General features: G+C 24.7%; 1 protein-coding gene across 2 annotated transcripts; it reads right to left on the reverse strand.

The window, feature by feature from the left end:
- Window positions 1–1,480: 1,480 nt before the first annotated feature.
- LOC132921504 (cytochrome P450 4C1-like) lies at window positions 1,481–27,531 on the reverse strand. Of its 2 annotated transcripts, none has more exons than XM_060984562.1 (14): window positions 27,373–27,531; window positions 10,507–10,635; window positions 5,912–6,138; window positions 5,733–5,842; window positions 5,428–5,518; window positions 3,742–3,930; window positions 3,607–3,676; window positions 3,411–3,537; window positions 3,244–3,325; window positions 3,060–3,166; window positions 2,924–2,992; window positions 2,580–2,748; window positions 2,330–2,515; window positions 1,481–2,220 (listed from the first exon to the last, which is right to left on the reverse strand). In XM_060984562.1, the coding sequence occupies exons 3-14, from the start codon at window positions 6,135–6,137 to the stop codon at window positions 2,036–2,038; spliced, it is 1,611 nt and encodes a 536-aa protein (XP_060840545.1). In that variant the 5' UTR covers window position 6,138; window positions 10,507–10,635; window positions 27,373–27,531; the 3' UTR covers window positions 1,481–2,035. The 2 variants fall into 2 exon arrangements, with proteins under 2 accessions (XP_060840545.1, XP_060840544.1); XM_060984561.1 differs by lacking the exon at window positions 27,373–27,531 and adding an exon at window positions 21,607–21,761.

Raw genomic sequence — 27,531 nt, forward strand, 5'->3', positions numbered from 1 at the left:
GCACAACTATCTTCCAAAAAAAAGTGAAAAATAACAATAGTGATGCACAAACAACAACCGATGACATTACTATAATACATACTTGTATTATAATTATATAAATTAAATTTTCAAAAACATAATCATTTCTATTACTCTGTTATTCTATTATTTATATACATTAATCTATTTTATTTTTTTCATATGGGCCACGGCCACCTGTGGACGTATAAAAAAAACTAATTTCAGGTCGTTTTAAAAATGAAGGGTATTCATGAGACAGTTACAAATAGGTTAGAACGTTGGACGAAACGTCACCTTACCTTTTGAAATAGTTTTAATTGCGATTAATAAAAAATTTACCTCTAGAGGTCTCGAAAATCTGTTTTTAGGTAAATACTACGTTTTGAACATTTTTAGGGTGAAGGAGTAAGTTTTTGACTCTGAAACTTTTCAATCATTGCATCCATGGTTAGTTGTGTTACCAAAACAAAATAAGCACGTAATAACGATAAAAAAGTCAATTTTATTTTTGCCATATAGGTATCATCCTAAGAGATAACCCAACATTCCCACTAACCTCTTAGAATCAATCGGCACAAAAGTCCAATAGATAATCACTAAAATGTAATAAATTAGACAACAAGTTTGTAAATATGTTGTATTCCATGTATTTGCCTTATAATATGTAAAAAATCTAAATATTATGTTCAGCTATAATATTGGTCTTTATTGCTGAAATTATTTAAAATACAAAAAAACCTGAGGTATAGCGGTATAGGCAACATATTTTATAGAAATAAAGTTATATTGCGTAAAATAAAATATTAGGAGTAAAATGTGTTAAATTTGCGAGTCACAACTCACAGTCATTGTGCAGTCTGTTGTAATGATCAAATATATAATTTGAAATTTTAAGACTTGGTATGAAGTTTTATACCAAAAAAAATTCCATGACTAATAACCTAAATTTGTATAATAATACCTATGTAGCTACAGTTTTTATTTATATTTATGTTTGCTAAATATTTTACTTTATACTTAATCGTTAATGTATCAAAAGTACTCCGTCGTTAACTCATTATAAATACCTAAATATATTATTAAACTTAATGTAGCCTTAGAATCTTTAACTATTTTTTACGGAATGTAATATTGCTTTTAGTTTTTTATGAAATAGGCATTTAAATAAGCTTAATAAGCACATAAAAATAGTTTATGTAAGAAAAATAATACGTTTACTTTACAAGATGAATAATGATTAATGAATATGGCCATAAAAAACATTATTGTTTTTTATTACTTACAATATATATATATTTTTTTTAATATTATGAGTATGATAAAGTATAATAGTATAGTCCATTTGCAAATGAATCTTAATTGTACTATTACAATACATTTTTCCCAAAATATTATAGTTTATTTAACATATGGAACATAAGTATATCAATATGACTTAACTAAATATACTATTCATAGAATAAATAGAAAACTGAAGTAATTTTGAATATATATATATATAAATAAAATGTATTATTATTAAGATACACGCAGTAATTGTTTGGTATTATTTTTACAAGACTACAAGGAACAGATGAAATAAATATATAGGCCTGGTGTTTGTTATTCGGCTACTGAAAAGTGTAGTAAAGTAAAACATAATTTGAGGGTGGACACAAGTCACATAGGATACACATAGTTGAGATTAGAAGCACCCACCAGTTTTAATTAGGCCTTTTAGTTTAGTTTTATTAACACGACGACAAAATAAAAGGTGCTACTATCAATAGCAATCTATTGACGATTTTATACAATTGTATACGATTTCCATGATAAATATTATAACTAAAATACATATTAACACTTGAAATAAATATATAAAATAAAATTACAAGTCAATAATATAAATAAAAATAATAACACATATTTCAAAATTTAATTTAACACACTTCTTTTGTAAAACCATTTACAAACTTCTCATAAACTTAATCTTGTTTTTTTCTCTGATAATGTATTATAATATTATCTATCACAAATTGTCCTTCCAATATTTCTAATTTTGTTTATATGTAGGTCTTCTATCTCTTGGTTGAATAGTCACAGGATAACCATTAGCACTTCTCATTAATAAATCTAGTTTTAATTTAATATCACTTAATTTAATATCTGTATGTACACTGTAGTTTCGCAAAAACGTTGATATTAGAACTTTCATTGACAACATCGCATATTTTGATCCTGTCATTTAAATAAATTAAATACACGTATATTATATATTAAAATTATGTACTATGCTTTCGTTGTTATATTAAATGTTTAACTTATAAGCAATAATATGTTACTTTACCTATGCAACCCCTCGGGCCGCCACTGAAAGCTATAAAACTATATTTATGGCGTTTATTAACATTTTCAACGTCAAAGTTATCCGGGTTAAACGTCCACGGATTTGGATACAACTCAGGCATATGGTGCGTACATATTGGAGATATGATACATGTTGTTCCTTTTGGCAGCGTGTGATCACCGGAAACTAAATTATAAATGTATTACAACGTGTAATTTACTATGATATAACAATTTTAATATTCACTTACAAATTTTAACATCATCTTGGAGTTGTCTAAGTAACAACGGCCCAATAGGGTATAATCGAAGAGTTTCTCGAATACATTGTTCGAGGTAAACTAATTTAGTAGTATCTTCGATAGTTATTGTTTGGTCGCCGTCACCTACTGTTTCATAAATTTCATCGTAAACTTTGTCCTATGATATAAAAGAGTAACAATTAGTACTTATACAATAATGTATTTTTAACTTGATAATTATGATCAAATCAAACTCATACAAAATTCGAACATATTACATATGGTTCTATGGTATATGTTTTCAACCATACTGTTTCAATATTTTAAACACTATAATTCACAGGCACACTTACTTGAATTTCTGGATGGATAGCTAACATTAATAGACAAAAGCAGACTGTAATAGCACTGGTTTCACTGCCCTGTAATTAATATGCCATTAATATTTAAAAATTGTCTACACACTTAACTATTTTTAGTTACACTTACACCAATCATCATAGTCACAACTTCATCTCTAAGTTCTTCATCAGAAAAGTTTGCACCAGCTTCATTCAGATCCAATAACGTGTCCAAAAACACTTTTAATCGCTTTTCTAAAATATAATTAAAATAAACAATAAAACAGTATGTTTCAAAATATAACACTTTATTCTAGTCCCGAATCACTCACTATCGCCATCGTTGACGTTTATGGCGTTAGTTTTATTTTCTATTTTCCTTTCCGCGTATGTTTCTTTCATTTCCTTGATCACCTAAAATTGTAAAAATAATTTATTAAAACATATTAATACTGAGCATAAAATGTGTTTATTTATGTATATAAAATTATAAAATTACTTGATTTGGAAGTTTGTGCAACGTTTTGTAGACCTTGTGTAGTCCCGTAAGTTTTCCATAAATTGAAAATATTATATCGGGATATAACCATGGTTTGTAAATTCTCATCGAATCCAATTCTGATGCTCTAAAAATAAATAACTTATATATATTAAAATATGTTCTTTATATTATTTTATACATTGCATTGTATTACTTTGTTAATGCTTCAGCAAATTCAGACTCATTATTTAATTGTGTGTCGAGATTGTAACCCATTGCAGTTTCTAAAGTAAATAATATTATGTAAATACCAATATAGATAACATATTTAAAATATTAAAATACTTACGACAGATTATATCAAGAGTGGTATCCGCTATATAGTCCCAAAGATCAAATGGTTGAGTTTTACCTAATTCCTTCTTAAGATTTATAGTAAGAATTCGGTTTTTCTCATTAAAAACAGGGAAAAACTGATCGAGCAGATTGGCGTTAAATACTGGAGTAATAAGACGTCGATGTCTTCGCCATTTATGAACTGAAAACATTTTTAAAATTGTTATGTTTAATAGGATAAATTGCTATGTAAATTAAATTATAATTAATAATGATCTATTGATTTTAATTAATTCAGTATTTGAATACTAATAAATATATATTTTGAATTACTTAAGATTCTAGTCTATATAAGTTTAAATACACTAATATTTTACATGTAATAATATCATACATACGTGCACAATATTATTATAAGTATTATTGTTTTTTGTTATAATACTATAAATTTCATTAAATTAAATTCTTATTTTATCAACAAAATATTGATGTAGCAATTTATAAGTTTTCAACTAATTGAGTAGTTATCTCTTTTACATATTATATTATTTATCTTAAATTTTTGAAAGTATAAACTCGATGGCAATCAAATTAATTCAATACGTCATTTAAGTAAAAAAAAAAGTATACTAAGTGGGTACCGCTTTGCTGTACATTAGATGTAATGGGTCACTATTAAATTGGTGTGAATTCAATTATACATTATTGTATAAAAAATATTGTGACTAAATTTTCAACATTTTTTTAATTGGGTAATGTACCGCTCATTAAGAACTTATTCAATTTTCAAGTATTCTTACACATTCATAAATCATTATTATAATCATTCAACATTTATAAAAAAAATCGTAATTGCATATAAAATAATAATAAGATAATGTACAATTCTTCTTACAATAATTTTTCTATAAATAGCTCAACGAAATTCAAAATTATACCATATAAAAAAAAATAAAGTGGACAAATAAAAATTTCAAGTTTCTGCAGTTATTCGTTTTTGAATAAATTATAACAAACAAAGAAATCAATTTAGTCAAAAACTGGTTTAATGTAAAAATTCCCGTTTTTCCTTAATTTTTTGTTAGTTTATCCTAATTACAAAAAAAAAATTACTGAGAATTTTTAATTTTAACTTTTTTAAAGTACAGACTAGATTCAATTTTATATCCCTCAAAGTTTAAAATCAAAGCATTTTTTTAACTACTTATCGTGAACATAAAAACAAAAGTACACATCATTGTAAAATTAATCATTCATCGCTACACTAGGAATCCAAAAATTAAACTAATTCAAATCCTCAGCTCATTAACAGGTTTTTAATTTTGTTATAGATGATTTAAAAAATAAAAATTCGTCTATGGTATACGTTCACGATATAGACTTTTGATACGTATTATGTTAGTCAATACACGGTAATTTCTGTATTCATATTTTTACACTTTTACATAATTATGTACATCGTTGTTCGTTAAATAATAGTAAATATTATTAATTATAATATATGCACTTATATAAATATTAACTGTACTTTTATAACGTTGTTCTAATTGTTATTTCACACTTAATTAAAATTTGCGACAGCGAGTTTATTTCATCATAGTTATTTTTCAAGAGCAATCTATCAATAAAATATCAATTATGGAAGGTATAAATAAAATTGACACGCAAATTATCAAGGATTACACTGTTTTATACTGACCTGGGGCTGAAAACAAGCCTTCACCTACAGTATTCTTGAAAAATTTGTAAAACTTGTCTTTCTCCAGGGCCTTGGAACTGTTTAATACTATCTGAAACAAATCAGGTTTTATACACTAAATACCTATTGAATTTCCGTCATGCTTTATGACACGTCTGGAAATTATTTATTGAGTTACTTGTAGAATAAATAGCACATGCATTCTCATTTCCTGACTCCCACACCCTTATTCAATTTGCGTTTTCATCAAACCAGTTTATCTCTTTAATTCATTTAAATAAAACATTATTTATTAAAATAATTACTTGTACGTCTTCTGGCTTGCTTATGGTTACGCCCAAAGATGTACCTAACCATACTTTGAACGGTTCGGAACCATAGATTTCGAACAGTTTAATAATTCTCTTTATGACCTCTGAAAAAAAATTAAAACGAGTGTCAATATTATTTCTCATTGTTTTTTATTTGTTATTGTTTATCTTACGTTGGGGTGTACCAACAAACTCAAGCCCAGCGCCAATAATTGGATATGACGGAGGTCCCGTCATTTTGGCAGCCACTCTTTCGAAGTGTCTGCGGTTCCATTTGTAATGACACCATAGCACCACAATAAAAGAAATTATTGCATAGGCAGTCAACTCGGTACTTGTCATTCGAAGCCCACCCGCTGAATGTTTAGAAGTCGCGCGAAAATCTTGAGACACTTCCATACTAAAAATAGTACAAACATAAAATTCATAGTAATTTCAAAACGTGTATTCAATGAAAAAATTATAAATGTTATTTACACCGACAGTTTCATTTAGTGCAATTAAGTACAATTTTTACAATAAATATTATTTAAATTATAACATTATAACATCAACTATTTGCAAAGGAATTATTATTTTATGTGTAAATATTTCGTAGATTTACACATTTTAAAAATGTATTATATGCATAAAATTCTAATATAAAATATTTTTGTTGAAAATTTAAAATGCTTACTATATTCGTTTTTTAATTATAACAATAAAACGAGATTAATTTTGTTGAAAATTTAAATGATCCTGTTTCAACATAATTATTTTTTAAATATTTTTCGTTTATTAAAAGAGGTGCTGGGAATTTTCACATTACTTAGTATCAACAATATACGATTTCCTTCCGGATTTCAATTTCGCATTTTAAGATTAAGCATTTATTATACTATAATTAAAATAAAACTGTTTTTAAATATTATAATAAAAAAACAAATATCATTGTCAAATAAATATACATAATTTCATCACTCTAATTAGAATCTAAAACGAATTTTTTCTCTTTGTGGTTTTTGATTTTTTTGCAATACATCGAACGGCTGTTAATTTTTCTTTCTAAAGTTTTCAATACTTTTGTCTATCACGTAAATTAAAGTCTTTTTGAAATCTATTTAGTTGCCATATTTTTTTAATAAAACACATGCAGAATATAATATAATTATATTATTTTTATTTAAATTTATAACTTTATTCATAATAAGTTTTAATTTTCTAAATCCTAAATTGATCCATTGATATTAATTTAATTAACAATCAATTAAAATAAAATTGAATACATAAAATAAATAATATCTTTTAATTTTATGTTTATATGAATTTCACCTGTACTAGTAAGTTTATTTTACCACACTTGATGAACTGTATGTTATTAAAACAATTATAACATAGATACATTTAAATTACTATCAATATTTAATTTTTATATCATTTAAAAACATTTATATAACTACTAAATATTGTTCTAGATTCAAATTATTAATTGATTTTCCCAGAGATGAAAACATTGCCGTTTTAAGTTTGTGCAAATTTGTATATATTATTCAATTGAAAAGTATGATCATATTAAATATCATATCTTAATATATATTTAAGGCAAAACTCAATGTAACTGTTTAATTCGTTTTTTTTTATTTTGCCTAAATTCATAGTTGTATTATGTTATATACCTGCTTGAAATTTGAATACTCTTTAGAGCACAGCAGCATAATTTTCTTTCTCTATCTTACACAAGTGTTATATAGGTAGTTAAAAATTTAAACCTCTCTCCGTAAATCACTTATTACAATTGCATTGTTAAAATTAATATAATTATATAGATACCTACATTAACATATACAAATAAAAACATAACTACGTTATATGTGTTTTCTCCGAAAGTTTTTTAATATTTTTTATTTTTTATTCTTAGGAAAGTTATTGATAATTATAAAATTAAAATATCTATTGGAAAATAAACAACTGATAAAATATATAAAATACTATTCTTTATTATTGTTATGATAGGCAATGGCTTTTACTTTATTTAAATTGTGTAATCATAATTAAAGAAATACGAAATGAAGTCTTTAGTATATTCTACGTCTACGTATATACTCGTATATAAACCTTAAAACGGAGAAGAATATTTCACTGGTGCGCTTCCTTAACTTCTTTAAACTATATTATATATTCATGACATAATATCAATAATCTTTAGTTTTCATCATTTTTAAGATCGCTTAAAATTAACACTAAATAATATAACTACAAAGCTTTACTCGTAATCATTATCTGTCACCAATTTTAAATTTTAAAATATCTCCTACACAGTATAATGCACAATTTAATGAAACTATACAGATGCTCGCCTTTCTTTTGTACTATTACTACTATAGCATACTCAGAAATTGCATTGTAAATTTAATTATTTATAAAATTATTCACATTTAAACATCAATTTTATTGTTAAAAGATTTTAATTCTTACAGATATGTAACCTTATCCTTAGTTTTTTTTGATATATCTTATAAAATTAAATAAGTAACTTATACAATTTAAATATTATTAAATTTCATTGCTTAAAAGAACGAGCCACAATCACATTATATTACAAATAATTTATACAATTGCAAATTTAAAGATTAAATGTATTATTTATTTGTGGTATCTTCTACTTCGACTAAATTGCCTTATACATACAATTTTAAATGCAGATATATATATCATCTAAGTTTTAATGAAACAACATTGGTCGTCTAACGTAATTAAAATAGTTATCAAAATAATAGTTGTTTCATTACATTTAATGATTACACACACACTAATGAACATTTGAAACACAGGACAACAGGAGTCAAGTGAATTAAACCACCTTGAACAAACAATATTTCATTAGAAATATATCCATGTTGAAGAAGTTTAGACTATTTTAAAATTTAATGGCCTTGATCGTGTACTGGAAAAACTAGAACGACTCGTATTTATTGTGAACTTCTAGTTTATGATATTTAATTCGAATAATCTGATATCTATGTACGCAAAATTCCTTGGATATATATACTAGTACATTAATATTAATAATCAATATCAATACATCTTTATACCTCTGCGTAGGTATTATGAATTGTCAAGTTCCAAAGCACACGTTCGCAAAAAGTTGTTCTTACCATTCCTATACGTGTACACAAGGTAGACAGGCTGTTGGAAATAATCGATTACTACTTTGACGATACAACGACAAAAATTATCTTCTTCAAGGTAAAAGGAGAACAACTATTTTTAGGGACTAATAATAACGAAACTATGCATATTAGGAAATAACAGACAGCCACGTCTCTACTCTATAAGACTTATACGAGTACAAACATGTATTCGACAATGCAATTATTACTACGATTTGAATCAAGCTTTAGCAGTAATTTATCTTTACAAAGCCAAACCTATTTTTATTTAATATTTTTAATTTCTTGAAATTTATGAAATATGTCGGTTTAACTAATTTTCTCTGGAATCATTAAGATTAGATTTTATGGACAATATTGAAATAAAACTTCTGAATTGTTATCTTGTACAAAAATTAAAAAGTACTAGACTTGAATAAATATATCAATACATTTTTCTTTATTAAATCGAAAGTGTTACACGACTATTTGATACACAAATATAGACTATAGTATTTCGTCATTAGTTTCTATAATTTGTATTCTTCTCATAGTCGTTCAATAAAATGAAATCGCGTTAGTTAATATACGATCAATTTTCGTATCACGTAAAATTACATCATCAAAGTTAATTTAAATTAATTTTTAATCAGTATAAAAATAAAGTTGAATAACTGTTATAAATAAATAATGTATAGGCATTTCTTAAAAATGTAGTGATTTTGAGTTAAAATATATCATTAATGATAGATAATCGTTTTTTGTTTTGTTTTTATTGTTAAATTTTAACAATTTAATCATACAAATATTAATATTAGTATTAGAAATATTAGAAAATAAATTATAAAATTTACTTGTATATACATAACATAATGGCAATTAAAAACATATTCACTTTTTTCATAAAAATCAATTTTTAAATTTTTCTATAGATTCAATTAATATTTTTATTATTCTGTATATTGTTAAAATATATTTAAATCAGAGTATCAGGATTTTAAAATTTTTTGCGTCAAAAAATGCAAACAGTGTGTAAACATTTTTTTTATATTTTAATAGTGAATATCAATAAATACGATTTTAATTAATAATTAAAATAATCTATGGCACAGTTTATATTAAAATTAGGTATTAATATAGTGAACTAAATATACTTTTAAAATATTCCACACTAATGATCCGTTAATATAATTTTTCTTAGTATAAATATTGAAAAATTAATTTAATTAAATAGATAATCACTAAAAAGAATAATAATAAGAATATTAATTTAACAAAAAACACTGTTTTACAAGGTGAATTTATTTAAAAAAAACTATACCTATTAAATTATTTTGAAAAATTAAAATAATTCACGGCACAAATTATAGTAAGGTTATTAATATAGAGAACTAAATATACTTTTATAATATAGCACGCTAAGGATCCGTTAATATTATTTTTCTTAGTATAAATATTGAAAAGATTAAATAAATTTAGTAAATTATCACTAAAAAATAATAATAAGAATAATACTCAAAACACTGTTTGACAAGAAAAATTAATTTTTAATATACTATGTTAAATTGTTTTAAACTAGGTAATCTTTCGATGATTTAGTAATCTTAGTTTAAAAAAAAATGATAATAACGTGTACTTACTTTGCAACGTCCTAGGAAGGAAATCGTCTCGTCAATGTTCCAACCACGACTAAAGTAGAAAATTTCCAAATAGATGTCCCCTACAACCTTAACGACAAGGCCAGTAGCCGGTAAGTTGTTCAGTGAAACCTGTTCATATAATAAAAAATATATAACTCTCAGTTACTTATTGGGTTATAAAATATCCCCCTGTTAATAAAATACATTTTAGTAGACATTTTAATAGTTCATTTGGGTTATTTAATAATAATAGACATACATTCTATTCTGTTCTAATAAAATAAAATGACGGTTGATTGACAGATGTCATAAAAGAATCACAAAACAATAGTTAATAGACCAGCTATATTATAAAACATATTGATAGAAAAAAAATTTAAAAATTATAATATTATGATGCGTAATTTTCTATTCTAATTATCTAATCTATTTTATTTGTATTGTATTTGTGTTTATCTGTTATATAATTTTATTTATGTATAAATTAATATTAAATTAATTAATTAATAACTTAATTTACAAAATTATTTGCGAATATGATTTATGTATTTTAAAAAACCTATAATAGTATTAATTTGAATAAAAAAAGACATGTTCTAAATTTTTTCTAAAATAAAAATAAAACATGTTTTATATGGTTTAAGCCAACGTTTCTCAAAGTGGGCGATATCGCCCACTTGGTCGCGTTAGTTCTATCCAAGGGGGCAAAGGAAGTTACAAGCTTAATTTGGGGTTTAAACTTTAAACCATTATTTTTGATAAAATAAAACTGAATTGGAAATTTCATTGTGAGTACCATAATAAAATATAATAATGGACGTTTAGACTAAAAGTTTCAAGTTCCATGTTCTAAGTTATAGTATTTTCAAATTACAACAAAATAACTAAAACTATTATTCTTTGATTAATATCTAATTTTATCTCAATTTCAGCATATATTGTTTATAAAAAAAAATTGTTTACAAATATTTTAGATTTTTTTTCTATTGCAGGGTTTCTCAAACTGTGAGACATACCTCTCTCGTGGGAGGCACGAAGTAAAAATTGATATTGTACTGTTACATTATAAGTACTAAAATAGCACTATAAAATAATAAAAAAAATTGTTTCGTTTATTAAAGGGAGGCGTGATTACATTTTTTTATTTTTAGGGACGCGTCAACCAAAAATGTTTTGGAACTGCTGGTCTATAGTATAGTATAAGAAACCTTTTATATTACATTTTTAATCTTTAACTATAAGAATTTAACATTTTATAAACGAATATTATCAATATTTGAATTTCAATTGCTTAAAAAATATATATATATCTATACACCTTATATGTACAATAAAAACTATAATAAAAACTTATAAGGAACCTTTTATTAAATTTTCAAGCCTTTTTATCAAACACTTGTTAAGGTTAACGTTGAAATTCAATACATTCATCGATTATAAACATTGGCAAATTATTTTTTAGTTCAAAATGTTTAAGTGTTCAATTTTTATAGCTAAATGTATGCCATATTATATCAACTTATATAATGGCAAATTTAATATTGTCTTTTCGTAAATACCATAATACAGTAAAAATAAGTTCATATACTCTAAATTGATGATAATTTTTAATGCATCAAAAATGTTATAAGTATTATAACATAGAGAAAAATCCATATTAATATTAATATATGTATATAAACATTAAGTTCCCACTAATAATGCTTTTAAATTATAACAGAATAATAATTATCATCGTTTAAATAATTAGTAATTTTAACCAAATTTAAATTTAAAATATTTATAAAACAATTATCTTTATATATATCTTAGATTTTATGATGGTTTCAGTATTAATTAATTCAAATGAATTTTGTATACAATTTTCAAGACTTAATTATAAAACAAAAAGTTTCTTTATGCATTTCTAACTACGAAATAATTTAAAATGACAAATTTCGTCAACATTTTAACTTCAAATGCATATAATAAAAATTGTGCCTATGTATATTTAATATTTGTATAAATATATTATTAGAAAACTTATGAGGGGTCTTGTATTTAATTTCAGGAATTTTGACGCAGTGAATATTTTTCAATAAAAATTTGTAAAAAAAAATTTCGCCCATTTTTAAACGCGTAATGAAACACTTACTAGGAACCATATATTAAATTACCAAAGCATTTTTAACTGTTTGTAATTATTTTTTTATCAATATTTATATATAAACAAATCGAAAATTTCAATTTTCTATAAATAGTTCAAAAAAAATTCAAAATATTTTTAATATTATACCATACATACAAATATATAGGTTGTATATAAAAAGGTTTAAAGCTTGAAACAACGGTACAATAAAAGTCATTATTACCTACTTTTCCTGCAAACCTTTTTTAATTGTACAATCTAATGATATAATGAGCATAAATGTTATAAAATCAAAAAAATTATATGTTAATTTGATGAAGATACCACACAGTGGCGCATTTCAGTGTTATGGTTCAAAATTAAAATAATTAACAATTTGTTGAACTTGACTTTTGGCACAATGAAATGGTAATTTAAAATCTATATAGGTATACTTAATATAATTTAAATTATTATCGCCCAAGGCTACAAACAACATAAATATTCAATACAAAACTATATTAATAAATTAATCTTTAAATACCAAAATAATGGTTTAATAGTTTAAGTATTTTTTTTAATTTCGGGTTAAGCGTTAATTAACCTTTGTCAGTAAAATGGGTGCCAGTAATTAGAATTCAATAAAATGAAAAAACAAAGGATTTTCTCTAAATATGCAATATAAGCCAAATTTTGAAAAGATTATGTTATTCATTTTTTAAAATGATGAACAACATTGAGTCTTGATAATTAATCTTTAAAATATTGACATTTTAATCTAGTAAACTGACCTTTTAATATATTTTTAGATCTTATCTATTAATATTGTCAATTGATGAAATACGATTAAGTACCGAATTTATAACTTTTCTAAGTCATAAAGATAAATAAATATATTTTTAATATTAAAATAAATAATTTTAGTTACTATGGTCATAATTCTGGATTTCATAAAAAATGTATGATAATTCTATGGTTTATTAAAATTTAATTGACCGATCATAGGATCACAGGTGACTAAATCATGTTTAAGGAACCATAGGCGTACTATTGATTTATTAAGCGTTTAGTAATTATTCATGCAACCCTCCATTAAACTATAACTTTCCAAGTTACATAAAAATAGTTAAACCACATTTTTTTTAATCCATCAAAATATTAATATTACGCTATTTTATATTTATAAAAATGTTCGTTATTATATAATATAATAATAACGCATGTATCAACAATTACATATTAAGTGGTTATCAAACAAATACGGTTCGTATTAACTTCAGAATCTATTTACGGTATTATTTTTATGATAATTATTGAGTCCGATGTTTTATTTGTCAATTGCTACCTACTTTCACAAACCAATAATGTTTACAAAAGTCGCATATTAATACGTAGCCGGGTCCACTATGGTAAATATTTACATTGTGTGTTGTATTCGGCACGAATTGTTTGTACGGTAGAAAATATATGCGTATGGGCAAGAGGTATTCGCACATGTCGGCCATGGATTTTTTGACCATCGTTTTTTTTTTTTTTAGATTTTTTGGCGTAAATATTTGAGTTGATCTGTACATCCTACGCACAACGTAAATTTTAATTAGTATTTCACGTGTTCATGCAAAATTAAAATTCACGTATGCAATTACGTGAATTTGTGAATTTAACTACACGCGTGAACCCGGGAGTGGTAAACTGAGTCCCAAATAATTGGGTGGATATTGGGGCTAGGTAAATTGAGTCCGGAAACTTTAACGTGCTAGGTAAACTGAGTCCCAAGTAATAATATTTTTCAAAAAAATAATTTACAAATAACGACGATGTACCTACTTAAAAATAAAAAGTCTCTACATTCGATAAGTACTGTATAGTGGCTAGTCACCAATTAATGATTATCGATTACCGATTTGCTTACTTAAATACATTCAAATAGATACATATATAAAAATACATAGCAAAGCGGTAATTAAAATGAAAAAAATAACAATAGAAACAATATTTTTTTGAGACAAGAAATGTTGAAATATGAAAACAAAAATATTTCAAGATTTGAATTCGTTAAAAACATATCAAATAAATTGTTACCATATACATAATAACCTAACCTTACGCGTTTATTATTATATGTAAAATTTTATTTTTAATACCTTTAGTATCTTCCAATGGTTTTTAAATTTCTACATATAGCGGTAATCGGTGATTAATAATTCATATTGAATCAGAAACTCCACAGAAAACTAACACAGTGAAACCTCTAAATACCGGATACCCTTGGTCGCTGAAATTTTGTCCGGTATTTAGAGGGAGAAATAAAAAATTGAAATTATAAAAAAAAAATTGATTTATTAATTTAAAGTTATTTATAGTTTATTCATATACATTATAGGTACATAATAAATTTAATTTATTTATATTTTGATTATTTTTATGTATTTTTAAAAATGCAAAGGTAAAAACATAAAAAATATTGATAATATAAAAATTAAAACTAACATATTACTTGTATATTAAAAAAATCAGTTACTTTAGATTGTTTCGTATTTTGACGCGAAGCCATTTCGTATGTTAATGTATTTTCTAATTCCTCAAAATTACAATAGAAATGATTAAAATCAAAAGTTAAAATGCCATAAAAGTATCTGTTATATAGAATGTTCGGTATTTAGAGGTATCTGTTAAGGGAGGTTTCGCTGTATTTTAGTTGTGCGTAGTACATACATTAATCCAACCCCCCCCCCCATCATTTTAGGATAATACTGTTTATAAACATTAATTTTTAGAATATTTGATAAATATATTTTTAGTTTTAGACTAATTTAGAGAGCTTTAAACTGTAAACTCAGCTTTACAACCATAATTTTTATAGTAGTAGTATTTTATGCGTAATTTAACTATGAAACATCAATAGTTTAATTTAAAATGTTTACGACGTATACAACTATTTATATGTTTATTGAAAACAAATTCAGAATATCGTACAGTAGGAATTTAAGAGCTTTAAAGAAAAAGTTATAAAGATTTGTCCAAACAGATATTGTGAAATTTTTGCAACTTGAAAGTTGAAATTAAAATGGATTTAAAAGAAAGAAATAATCACTATAAATTGGAAGCATAGAAAAAATTAAATACAACAAATTACTATGCCAAATTTTCATTAATATACGAAGTAAAAATAATTTAAAAAATACTTTAAAATTTCAATCATACAATGTATATAAAATAAGGGTAAAAATATTGTTTCCAATGCGTATAAAAAAACCTCTATTTAATATTAATATGATTCTAATTTGTTTTTTTACAATCCAAAATGTCTAAGATTATATTTCATAATATATTATATTATACTTCCTACAAACATTTAAGATATAAATTTGAAATTAATATCGTCACAAACCAGAATACATACTAAAATTATAACTAGTTATCGACGTACAACATTCTCAAGGTAAATTACTGACAATAACAAAATATATATATTTTCATAGGAAATAAAATTAGCAAAATACTTAAGTACTATATAGTATATTTTATTACATATATATATATATATAAGACCAACTATAATATTTTTCTATTTTCTTCACAATATTATTACCTGCAAAGGAAAATAGTTAAACACGGTGACCTGCTCTGTACAATGTAGGTATAATATAATATATACGTTTATAGTATGGCCCTTCACGGGTTAGACTAATCCATAATTTTTTAGTATGTTATTATATCAGATATGCTACTTAAAAAGAGATTTTTTGAATTTCATAAGGTTTTATTATATCATTTAGATGTCATTAGTAAGTACGTGGTTTTGTTCTATACCCGTCTGCTATACACTAAACATATTTTTATCTTATTTCCATTTACATTTTATGAAGTACCAACAGAATTTTATTAAAAAAAAACTTCGTGGCTTTGAGCTGGAATTTCTTTAGATAAACTTTTCAACCAGAGTTCCAAACGAAAACTTTTTTTTTAATATATTTATTCTTTTATAACTGGTGGGTTTACATATACGTATTTGCATGGCACGAAAATCCAACACTATCATAATAATACATCATTACATCATTATTACTTGCAAGAAGTTTATCATTTAAATTTAATGTCACTCATTTCAGTATCTGTCTATGTAGGTACAAACATGATATTGAGGTTTAGTCATGTATTATGTATCTGACTAAGGTTAAATATAAATACACAACCAAAAGTAAGTTCTTTGTCGAAAGAGCATCATGTATTTTGATTCCAAAGGTAAGTATTACACGGACTAGCGAAATTTTCATTTTTTTATGTGGTCTATCACAATTAAACTGTAGTAATTATTTTATCATTTTATTATTACTTGAATAGTTGATATTTTAATATTTCCTCCCCGATTTTAACGGCCTTGGTGAATCGGGTCCCCGATAATTGGTATACATTTCGAAAGTGGTAAATTGAGTCCCGGGTATAAATCATTGGTGCAACTAAGTCTAAAATATTAAAAAATTAAAACGTTATTGTTTTATATTTATACAACAGTTCAGCAATATTTTTAAATATTTCTTTGGTTTGCCATTTTTAAGGCCTGAAGAAGTTGGCAAAAGTTTTATAGAAGATTTAATAGGCATACAACCAAATGATAAGTAAATACAGATATTTTGCGATTATATACTAGACACTTATATCTCACCTGTTGCTACATTTCCCCCAAATATTTAAACTGAATTTTCAGCCACCACCTTGCGTACAACAAATAGCTGTGAATCATATATCATGTTGAATTTGAATTTGTTAAATCTTTATCATTTCAGTTTTTACCGATGACATGTTATGACTTATGCATGATATTATAAAACCACACATATATATTAATTTATATCATAATTATAAAATTTGACGTTCTATATTTAACGTATTAACATTTTTGGGGGGGCCCAATTTACCGTGATAAGGTCATTTGAGACACAATTTACCAATCCCAATTTGAACACCTCGGAGTTATTTCAATACCAATACGGATATGATGGAATTAATTTGCAATTATCAATGCTTTGTTCCAAAAATTAATAGTTATATAATTGTATTTTAAGTATCTCCGATTTCTATTCGTCATTATAAAGTATTGTACATCTTGGCCCATATCCATCTATAATATACTATATTCTTAAACAATAAGAAATCAGTATTATTTGGATAGTTATAGTAATCAATAAAAATGTATTTTGTAATTCGACGACTAATAAAAATATTTTTTTCTAATATGGTGCATATCATATAGGTATACAGCTTACATTAAGAATTATCGGTAAGTTATTATATGATAACAGTTGTGACTTGGAAAATTAGAGCATAGTCTTTGCCCTCCCCCCCCTCATGTTCTTATACAATTTTACTGCAGGTAAAGCATTATCACCTAAGATACACTATTACACGGGTACTGATGCAAAGTATAATATCATAATATTTTGATAATAAAAATATCCTGATTCAAAAGTTAACGCAATTACTTTTGTTGACCTCGTTAATTTAATCTCTCATTCATTCTAATACACAATCCTATGTATTTATATTAATAAGTACAATATTTAACTTGATCGAACTGGTTTTTTTTATAAATGATATAAGTACACAAGACACAAGTAAGGTGTTATTTGCGTAATAAATAAGAACATTATATGTATATCTTACGAAAATTATCTTATTTATAAAATTATGTTATTCACTTTGATATCTAGGTAAATATGGCCAACAACAGATTACAAATATAATTATTCTTATAGTACACTATTTTTTGTAAATATTTACAACAATGATCGATATTCTAACCATACATCGCGAATTTCTTTCAATTAATGAATTTACTATATGATTCCGTTTAATAAGAATAATGGTATGGTATGAACACATTTAGCCGTTTGGGACATTTTCTTTCTATCTTATCGGCTAAACGTTGTATTTTATTTAACATACTAATACACATATAATATCATATTCATGTTCACTTTTTCAGATATTATAATAACTTATTAACTAAATCCTATTTTGTTATTATCAATAAGATTCAAATATCAACATTTAAAAGTTAATAAGATAATTTATTTAAAATACTAAGTCATTTAAAAGGTAAAACGAGAATTTGTTAAGCAAAACAAGTTTTCGAAAAAATTTGGTCAAAAACCTTGAAAAAAATAATTATGTGGCTTTTATGCAAAATGTTTTCATATATAAACTTTCTTTAGCGGTAATCTTTCCAAAAATGAACAAAAATCCTAGTTGTTAATTTAAATTGTTAGGGATAATGTTAACGGAGACCAGTATCGGCACAAATCATGAAAACATTACTATTTTTCTGAGAATAACATAAATTATTGTTGAACTTTTAATGATGATTTAAAGTTCGGTTGTTTATAGATTGTAAGTGCTGTGTAGCAATATATATACATACACAAACCGCATCATAGCATTAATACAGCATCCTTGTAGAACACAACTGATCCGTCCGTAAAAAATATACTGTGACGCAAAAAACAACTAACTACTGTTTGGGTTCTGGTTATTATTTTTATTATTATAAATTATAATAAATAAAATATGTCAAGTATTATGAATCTGATAATCATTTACATTTCCATCCAAGTTTATTTGATACCTATGAATTTTAATTAAAGTCATTATTTATCGAGTCACGGGTAAAGCCCTATGTGCAGTATAAAATATTGTAGACACAATCACCGTGATAACGAGTTTTTTTTTCTGTCTTGGTCTTCGCCCGAAGCGTATACTGTCTACACTTCACGGCCACGGAACACGTGAATTTTTGTTTTTGTTTGTTTTTAAATGATCTTAAACCTCACCACGAAATAGTCGACCGAATTTATTTCCCGCGCCGCGTCTGCATACCGGACGATTGTTAAGATGACCGGTTTCCACGATGAAACGCTTACTATATGGGTAATGGGTAAGTAATTTCGATTTTATCAATTTTGTTAATACGTGTAGGTTTCAATGCTTACGCCTTAGCGACGAGACGAACCGATTGGTGACGACACAAGTGCGTACAGTCAGCTACGTAGTACCCCTTCTAAAATGTTAAACATATTTAAAAATTATTATACGAACGTCTTTTTGCACCATACGGACAAGTATTATTATTATTATTACTAACATTTAACAAACTGACAGAGAGTGATTTTATTGAAAATATAATCACTAATAACATAATATCATATTTTTTTTTATCAATCTATTACATAGTTATAATAATTTTATTATTTATTCATATTTTCCTTTTTTTTAAACTTTCATATTGTAGTGAAAATAAAAATAATAAAATTCTTATGCTCCGACGTCATACGCCGATTCAGCCCAAAATGGGTAATACGTCGCAACGTTTTCTTCAAACTTTTACATAATATAAATGCGCTTGACTTTAACAGTTTACTTTTTGACTTTATGACGAAACATTCTTCAACAAAAAAATAACAAACGAAGTCTGTTATTATTATAAGTATGACCTCTACAACGATTTAAAAATAAAATAATCAGATTTATGGTCAGCGAATGCCAAGTGCCGTGTGCTCATAATCAATTATCGGTTTAAAAACTTTTATTTGGTTAAAAAAAAGGTACTTAATAGCCTTATCGTGCAGAAACATAACAACATACACACACACGCATATATATATATATATAATATACACTTGTATTTTTTGTACTAGACGGAAAATGATTTACAAATTTGAAAACCAATAAGTAAAATATTTTGAAAATTATTACAAAATGAGTACTCAGCTTTAAAATAAATTATTCATAGTAAGAGAGACTAACCTATATAAAATAAAAAAAAAAAACAAAAAAAAATTCCATAACGATGACTTCAAAAATCTAAGCATGAGATAAATAAAATAAGAATTCTGATTAAAATAAAGGAATCTATAATATGATGAAAAAAATTAACAATTTAATTGTGTTTTTTTTTTTATGAATGTTTCAAACGAATACTTTTTTGTTTTTATTCTAGAACTTGACCGAAAAAGAAATCAAATAAAAAATACTGTACGTTAAAAAAAAATACTCTGCATACCTAATTTGACTATAAAATCGCCTACTATTATAATGTTTAATCATTAATCCAAGTTTAAATAATACATTATATTTGTTAGGTAAGGCTTGGTATTAACTGTACATTATATTTAACTATTACAGCCACAAAAATGTATTGTGTTAAAATATAAAAATATAAAGCTGATGAAAATTTTTTTTGAACAATGATAACTTCTTGTGGTAAAATTAAAGTAACAATAAATTTAATATAATTGGATCGTTAAAACCAAATTTAAAAAACAACAAACTATTTCAGTATTCTTAAAAAAAAAAAACTAAAGTCCATGATGTGATTTGAATTTTTTTATAAAAAGATAAAAAAAATGTGTAAAAAAAGAATTTGACCTATAGACCTTAAGTTATGTATCAATCAATTCAATATATATATATATATGAATAATTAAATATGAATATGAATATTTTTATAATATGAATAATATGTAAAATGAACAAGTAAAAACCTAGAAAAAAAGATTAATTAAACATTTAATGTCCAGTAATATTATTTTAATATTTTAAAAATATTTTAAGTATATTGATTTCTTTTACTTATAAAATTAATTTATCGTTTAACGTATTATTATTAGAGTATGATTATTTTTAACAAAAATCTTTTAATATAAGTTTTATTTATATTGAATTACTGTTTTTATTAATATAGGTTTTTACTTCTCATAAGTTACTGCTGTATTATGATGAAGTAAACTTAATCTTAATGTGGGATCCAAATATAATTTATTTTAATCAAAAAATCATAATTTAATTATATATATATATAAACTCTAAATTATAATTTATCGGTCTTTCTGATTTGTAATTTTATTTTTAATATCGTCATAGTCTTTTTTGATAATACTTTACAAATATCTATAATTTTGAGTATAAATATTAAATAAAATACATAAATATGTTACCTGCTATACGGTTTTTGGAACAAAGTACTTATACCTATAATTCCTATTTGTAACACTGCCAAGTTTTAAGGTTAAACATTATAATTTGCGGTTAAAATGTTTTAACCATTTATAAAAGTGAATCATTGTAAAGAATTTATTAAATGTAATCCAGTCAAATAAAGTACACGAATAAACGAACAAAAATTGCCCTTGTTAATAAACATAACGTGCGTAAACATTTGAAGGATCGTTATTTATTAGCAAGTGACCGGTTCAACAGGTATAACATAATGCAATTGATGCAAACCCATATTTACTACTGCTACCTATAAAAATATAAACATAAATATTTTGTATCGACCACTTCTCTACCTTCTTCCGCACAACTACAATAGGTTATTTTGTAAAAATAAAATAATAAAATATAAAATAAAACCTAACCTAACATATAAGGTTACATTTTTTATTTGTTATTCGTTTTCGATTCTATGTGGAGCGAAATGTAGTTTGTACTTTAGGGAGGTCAATATTTAAAATTACCATTATTTTTTAAATAATCGGGAAAAACAAAAACAAAATTGAGGATAACTGGTATTTTTACGCAAAACCAATATATTCAACAAAATCGATTTTATTTTTAAAAACAAGCAACCGTAAATACTTGAAATTTTCACTAAATTTTTCTAAGCTCATTTTCAATACCTATTAAAATATTGATAAAAAATTATTTAATTTATTTATTAATTGATATTAATATCTTTTTAACTATTTATAAGGCATTTTAAATTTAAATAGTAGGTATAAATGATGTAAACATGAAACACTGACTAAACAAAGTTTACAATGTCTAATTTATTCAAGCCATGTAGATAATTATATCACATAGACCAGACATTGTATACTATGACTAAAACTGAAAGTCCCAAGTGAACAAAATAAATACATTAATTATTGACATTTTTATAATTGCTTAATATGTTATTAAAAAATTTGATAAGTAAAAAAAAAAAAAATGGAAAATACTTAATGTATATTAATTTTTATTGAATATAAAATTGTATTTCTTTTTAAACGAATTTTCCTTTTTTATCTTATTTCTTTTAAATGTTAGGTTTATAAATGATTAATAAAATAATTTTCCATTTTTAAAACAGCACACACAAGTATAAAATGGCACTAAATTGCACGTACAAACGACAATATGTGTTCGGTTGGCTATGATAAATATGGCAACATAAAATCTCAAGATAATAATAATTGCGAAACAAATTTTTCCTTATTGATGGACGACGAATAGCCATGTGGCGTACCTACGCTGAGAATACCTAAAAAATTCCTGATTATCTAAAGTGACAGTACTAATAAAAGGCAACTTGTAAGAAGCAGTGCCTAACATTTCTGAATTTTACTACTTCTCACTTCATACCTTAATTTAAAAGATATTATAAAATATAACACAATAAAATAACTCTAAAATGCACATTACCGGTACTAGTATTAGCATTGTAAACTATGACTGATTTGTCCACCTGGACCGTAACATATTATACATACCACATTATATGCTGTAGATTTAATTACTAGTTTTTACTCCTTAGGATGGATTATGTTCCAATTCCCTTTTTAAAAGTAATAATATAAATTTTTAATATAGGCATTGGTTAGTATGGAGAGACAACAAGACACCATTTCCATATGTATACAATGATATCAGTCTAATGATTAAGTACACTGGAAACATGATAGTTAAGGTATTCTGAGTGAAAAGGAAGAGCTGTAGAAGGAGCGACTGGTGCAGATGCTGCAGCACCATCGAGGAAACTGAACGAGGCTCCATTGTTGGCGCAGACTCTAGCCATCTCGGCGCATATATTGTATATATCCGTATTTGTATCTATTGTATCCTAATTTTATTTTATAATAGACTAATGCAACTGAGGTGGAAGTAATGCTTTAGTGATTTCCGCCATAGTTGTTATAACTAAAATAATTAAAATAGGGTTTTGAAAACATCGTACAAAAATATGCGTAAAAAACATCTTTGTATGAATTCTTATTCAAATGAAAAATACATTATTATGCATATCTAATGTATGTATTTTTCTGATGATTTATTGAGAAGAGAAGACACAGATAATTAAAAACATTGGATTCAAACAGGTTGTAATAAGTTCAAATTATTCAAAATTTCAAGTACTTAAAAATAAGTACGCAATAATAATAAAAATACAAACTACGTAGCCACCTAGGTATGTGTTTTTTTTATTTAAATAACAAACATCGAATATTTTTTGAAAAAAATAACCATAAATACTATTTTAAATATATATTAATTTATGATTGAAATTTTAATTTTATTAATAATAGACACAACATATAAACTTAAAATTACCGGGAAAACGAACAGATGAGGATAGTTATCTTTTATAGCCAATCTACAGCCTGTAAAACAATAATTTTCTTATTAAAATACCTACATTGAAGAATACATTTCCTAATCAATTATGAGTTATGACGTTCTGTAAATGTATTATTTATTATTAATTAATCCGGCTTCTTCTAACAAAAATGTATCATAATTATTCATAAAAATTCATTTTTAGACTTCAGTACAAGGAATTAATTTTAAAAATACATCTACTCTTATTGTAAAACACTTAAGCAAAATAAATATTACACACTTTGCAAATAAATACAAAATATGAATTATAATTTTGTATGTATATTTTAATTATAAAGAAATTAATAAAAAAAAAAATTCATCATGGATTTTTAATTATTATAGAAAAAATGTATTCAATATGTGTTGCTCCAATATTACTTCCAGTAATTTCGCACTAATGAAAAATATTCAAATATATTTTAAGGGGATTCGATACCGTGATTTTCTGTTTTTATCTAATACACGCGCGACATAGGATTTTAGACGGATCATTTGCCAATCATATCAATTGATTCAACAAAGTGATAAGAATTCTGAAAACAGATTTGAATTTGTCGTCAAGTCTATTTGAAATCGACTTTCTCACAGCTTTGATATTTTCCTCCAAATTCCTAAAAAAATTATGTTAATTAGAGTAATTAAAAATTGCCGTATTTCAATTTTTGGAGAAGTTAAAATCAAAAAGTCAAAATCTGGGAAAGTCAATTTCAAGTAGACTCAACGCAAATTCAAATCTGTTTTTAGAATTCTTATCGCTTCATTGGATCAATTGGTATGATTGACAAAGTATCCGTCTAAAATCCTATGTTACACGTGCGTTAGACAAAAACAAAAAATCACGGTATTGAATCCCCTTAGAGGCTATGAAAATTAAAAATATTCGGAAATTTTAACTTTAAAATAATTTGTAAATTAAATAATTATTGTACTACCACTTCAAGAAACCAAAACACTGGCTACCCTAATAAAAATATAGAATACTATGTTTACCATAGTGGAATATATTGCTGTACCTACGTACATAAAAAATGTAAACAATATTGGTTATACTAAGTTTGAATATGGTAATGTTACAGACGTTACAGTATATAAATTGAATACACAAATAATTTATATAATAATAATTATATTTACAATTTTATCTCAACATTTTAATAATAAAAATTATTGGAATAATATTAGTTATTAGAATTTAATTTTTAAGAGTACTTCTGACAATTTGACAATCATTTACAGCAAGGTGCACAAAACCTATATTTTTGATAAACATAATTTTATTTTATTAATTTCTAGACTTAAAATTGGCATGCAAATATTATTTATGAAATTACTAAGACAATCATTTCGGAACATTTAATTAAATCTAAAGATATATTTGAAATACAGATACACTCGTCACCATCTTAAATCATTTTATCAGTAAAATGTATGTTTTTTACATTATATTTTTCGTACTGAATAAGCTATAATTTCTCATGAAAAAAATCTCACAGCAATAATAATCATAAATATTTGCTTTTACGTATAATTGTATGTAATTAAAATGCTAGTATAAGTATTAACTTTATTATATTAAGTAATCTATGTAATAAGTTATAATACTACTATGTTATGCAAAGTCGGTAATATTCATATCAATTGGCCTGTAATATTACCTTATTAAATATTACCTGTAATTTGCATAAAATATATTTTCCAATTTGAAAAAGTAAAAAAAAAAAACTAAAATATCAGCAGCAAGTTTTATTAATATCAAGCAAATAGTGTTGCCTATACGCAGGGGCATATCCTAAAAAACAAAATACCAATATAGCAATATTATATTCATACAAATTTAATAAGAATAAATTAATTAAATTGTAATTTTTATTTTACAAAACAAATCAAATTAATTTCCAAAACATAATCAACTAAAATTATAAAATATTAATATACTAATATATAGTATAATGTACCATAATATTGGGAATATTAAATGCTCTATAGTCTATATTATATAATATACTTATATATAATTTATATAAAGTTATAGTAATATGACTTATAGGTTTATGGCTTATGCAATATAGTCTCAGTCTCCCAGTGATCAAATTTTTGTATAGATACAACAAGAATTGGATTTTACTCATTGAACACTAGGAAACATTTAGTATTTATACATAAGTTGTGTATTCGAACGGAAGTAATATTATGCATTAATGTATAATGCATTCATACACTTTTACCAAAGAAAAAAGATATTTTTTATGCATTTATGAATAATATTGCAACTAATAGATTTTAATTATTTCGTGAGTATTTAATTAAAATACAATAGCATCAAATATAGATTAGCTCATTTTTCAAAAACAATGAAGACTATTATATAACTCAATCGAATTAAAAGTACGAACAAGTAATAAAAATAAAAAAAATAATAATAATAATACAACCTATAATATCTTATAATAGAACTTAAATGGTCACTACTCACTACACAATAAACAGTGAACATTAAATAATAATCAACAAAATTTTCCAAAAATGTATTATATGTCAGCAGAGGTCGGCAGCCCTCGGCCGGCGATACAATTTTTTAGGCCTGCAAATAGATGGTTAATTTTTGTGTTTTATTTTTGTTCAATAATATTTTTCATTTAATTTAATTCTTGTGACTTTATAAATAAAATCTAATCTAATCATTTATACTTTATGGTTTAATGGTTTATGCTATATAGTTTTATAGCCGGTATAATCTATACAATTATTATTATTTGGTCGGAATCGAATAATAGACTCTACAAGAAACAAATTTTCACGTGCTACAGAGAAAACACGTTGATAGGATTCACAACATACGAGTATATTATACGAAAATAAGACAACACAAACCGAGCCAGTGAAGAAATCACCATACTCATAAAAGCCTCATATTATTCATCCCAAGAAATCATAATAAACTCTCCATTTGAAGTCTTAGCTTATTTAGAAATATCACACAATGTCGAAAAAATAATTTTATATTATTTATAAAATGTACTAAGATTCGCGGCAATTGTCCAAGTGATTATAAAAATTTTAAATTTAATAAAAAAAAGTGTAATTTCTGTCAAAAATATTTTTAAAAGTTCGATATATTTTTAAATAATAAAATAAAAAAATTAATAACTTGTACATATTCTAATTTAAAAAATAACAATTCCGAAATGATATGATCCTATCCAAACTCTAAATGGCTCTAGATTATAATCTTTCTCATTATCAATTATTTTGCTAATGATCTTTGAGGAATATCAAAAAAATGTATGTTGGTACATAATTGATGGTATATATATTTTTTTTAAATATATTATTTTTCTTACTTTCTGTTGATCCAAGAAATTGAAGTTCTATTACTATGATTAAGTATGACAAAGGTCTCAGCATTTTAGCTGCCTCTTTTCAAAGTACTTGTTGTTCCATTTGGTATAGCACCACAACACCACAGAATAACGACAATAAGGTTAACAATTATTTTAGTT

Source organism: Rhopalosiphum padi, chromosome 2, assembly GCF_020882245.1.
Source record: "Rhopalosiphum padi isolate XX-2018 chromosome 2, ASM2088224v1, whole genome shotgun sequence".
NCBI lineage: Eukaryota > Metazoa > Arthropoda > Insecta > Hemiptera > Aphididae > Rhopalosiphum > Rhopalosiphum padi.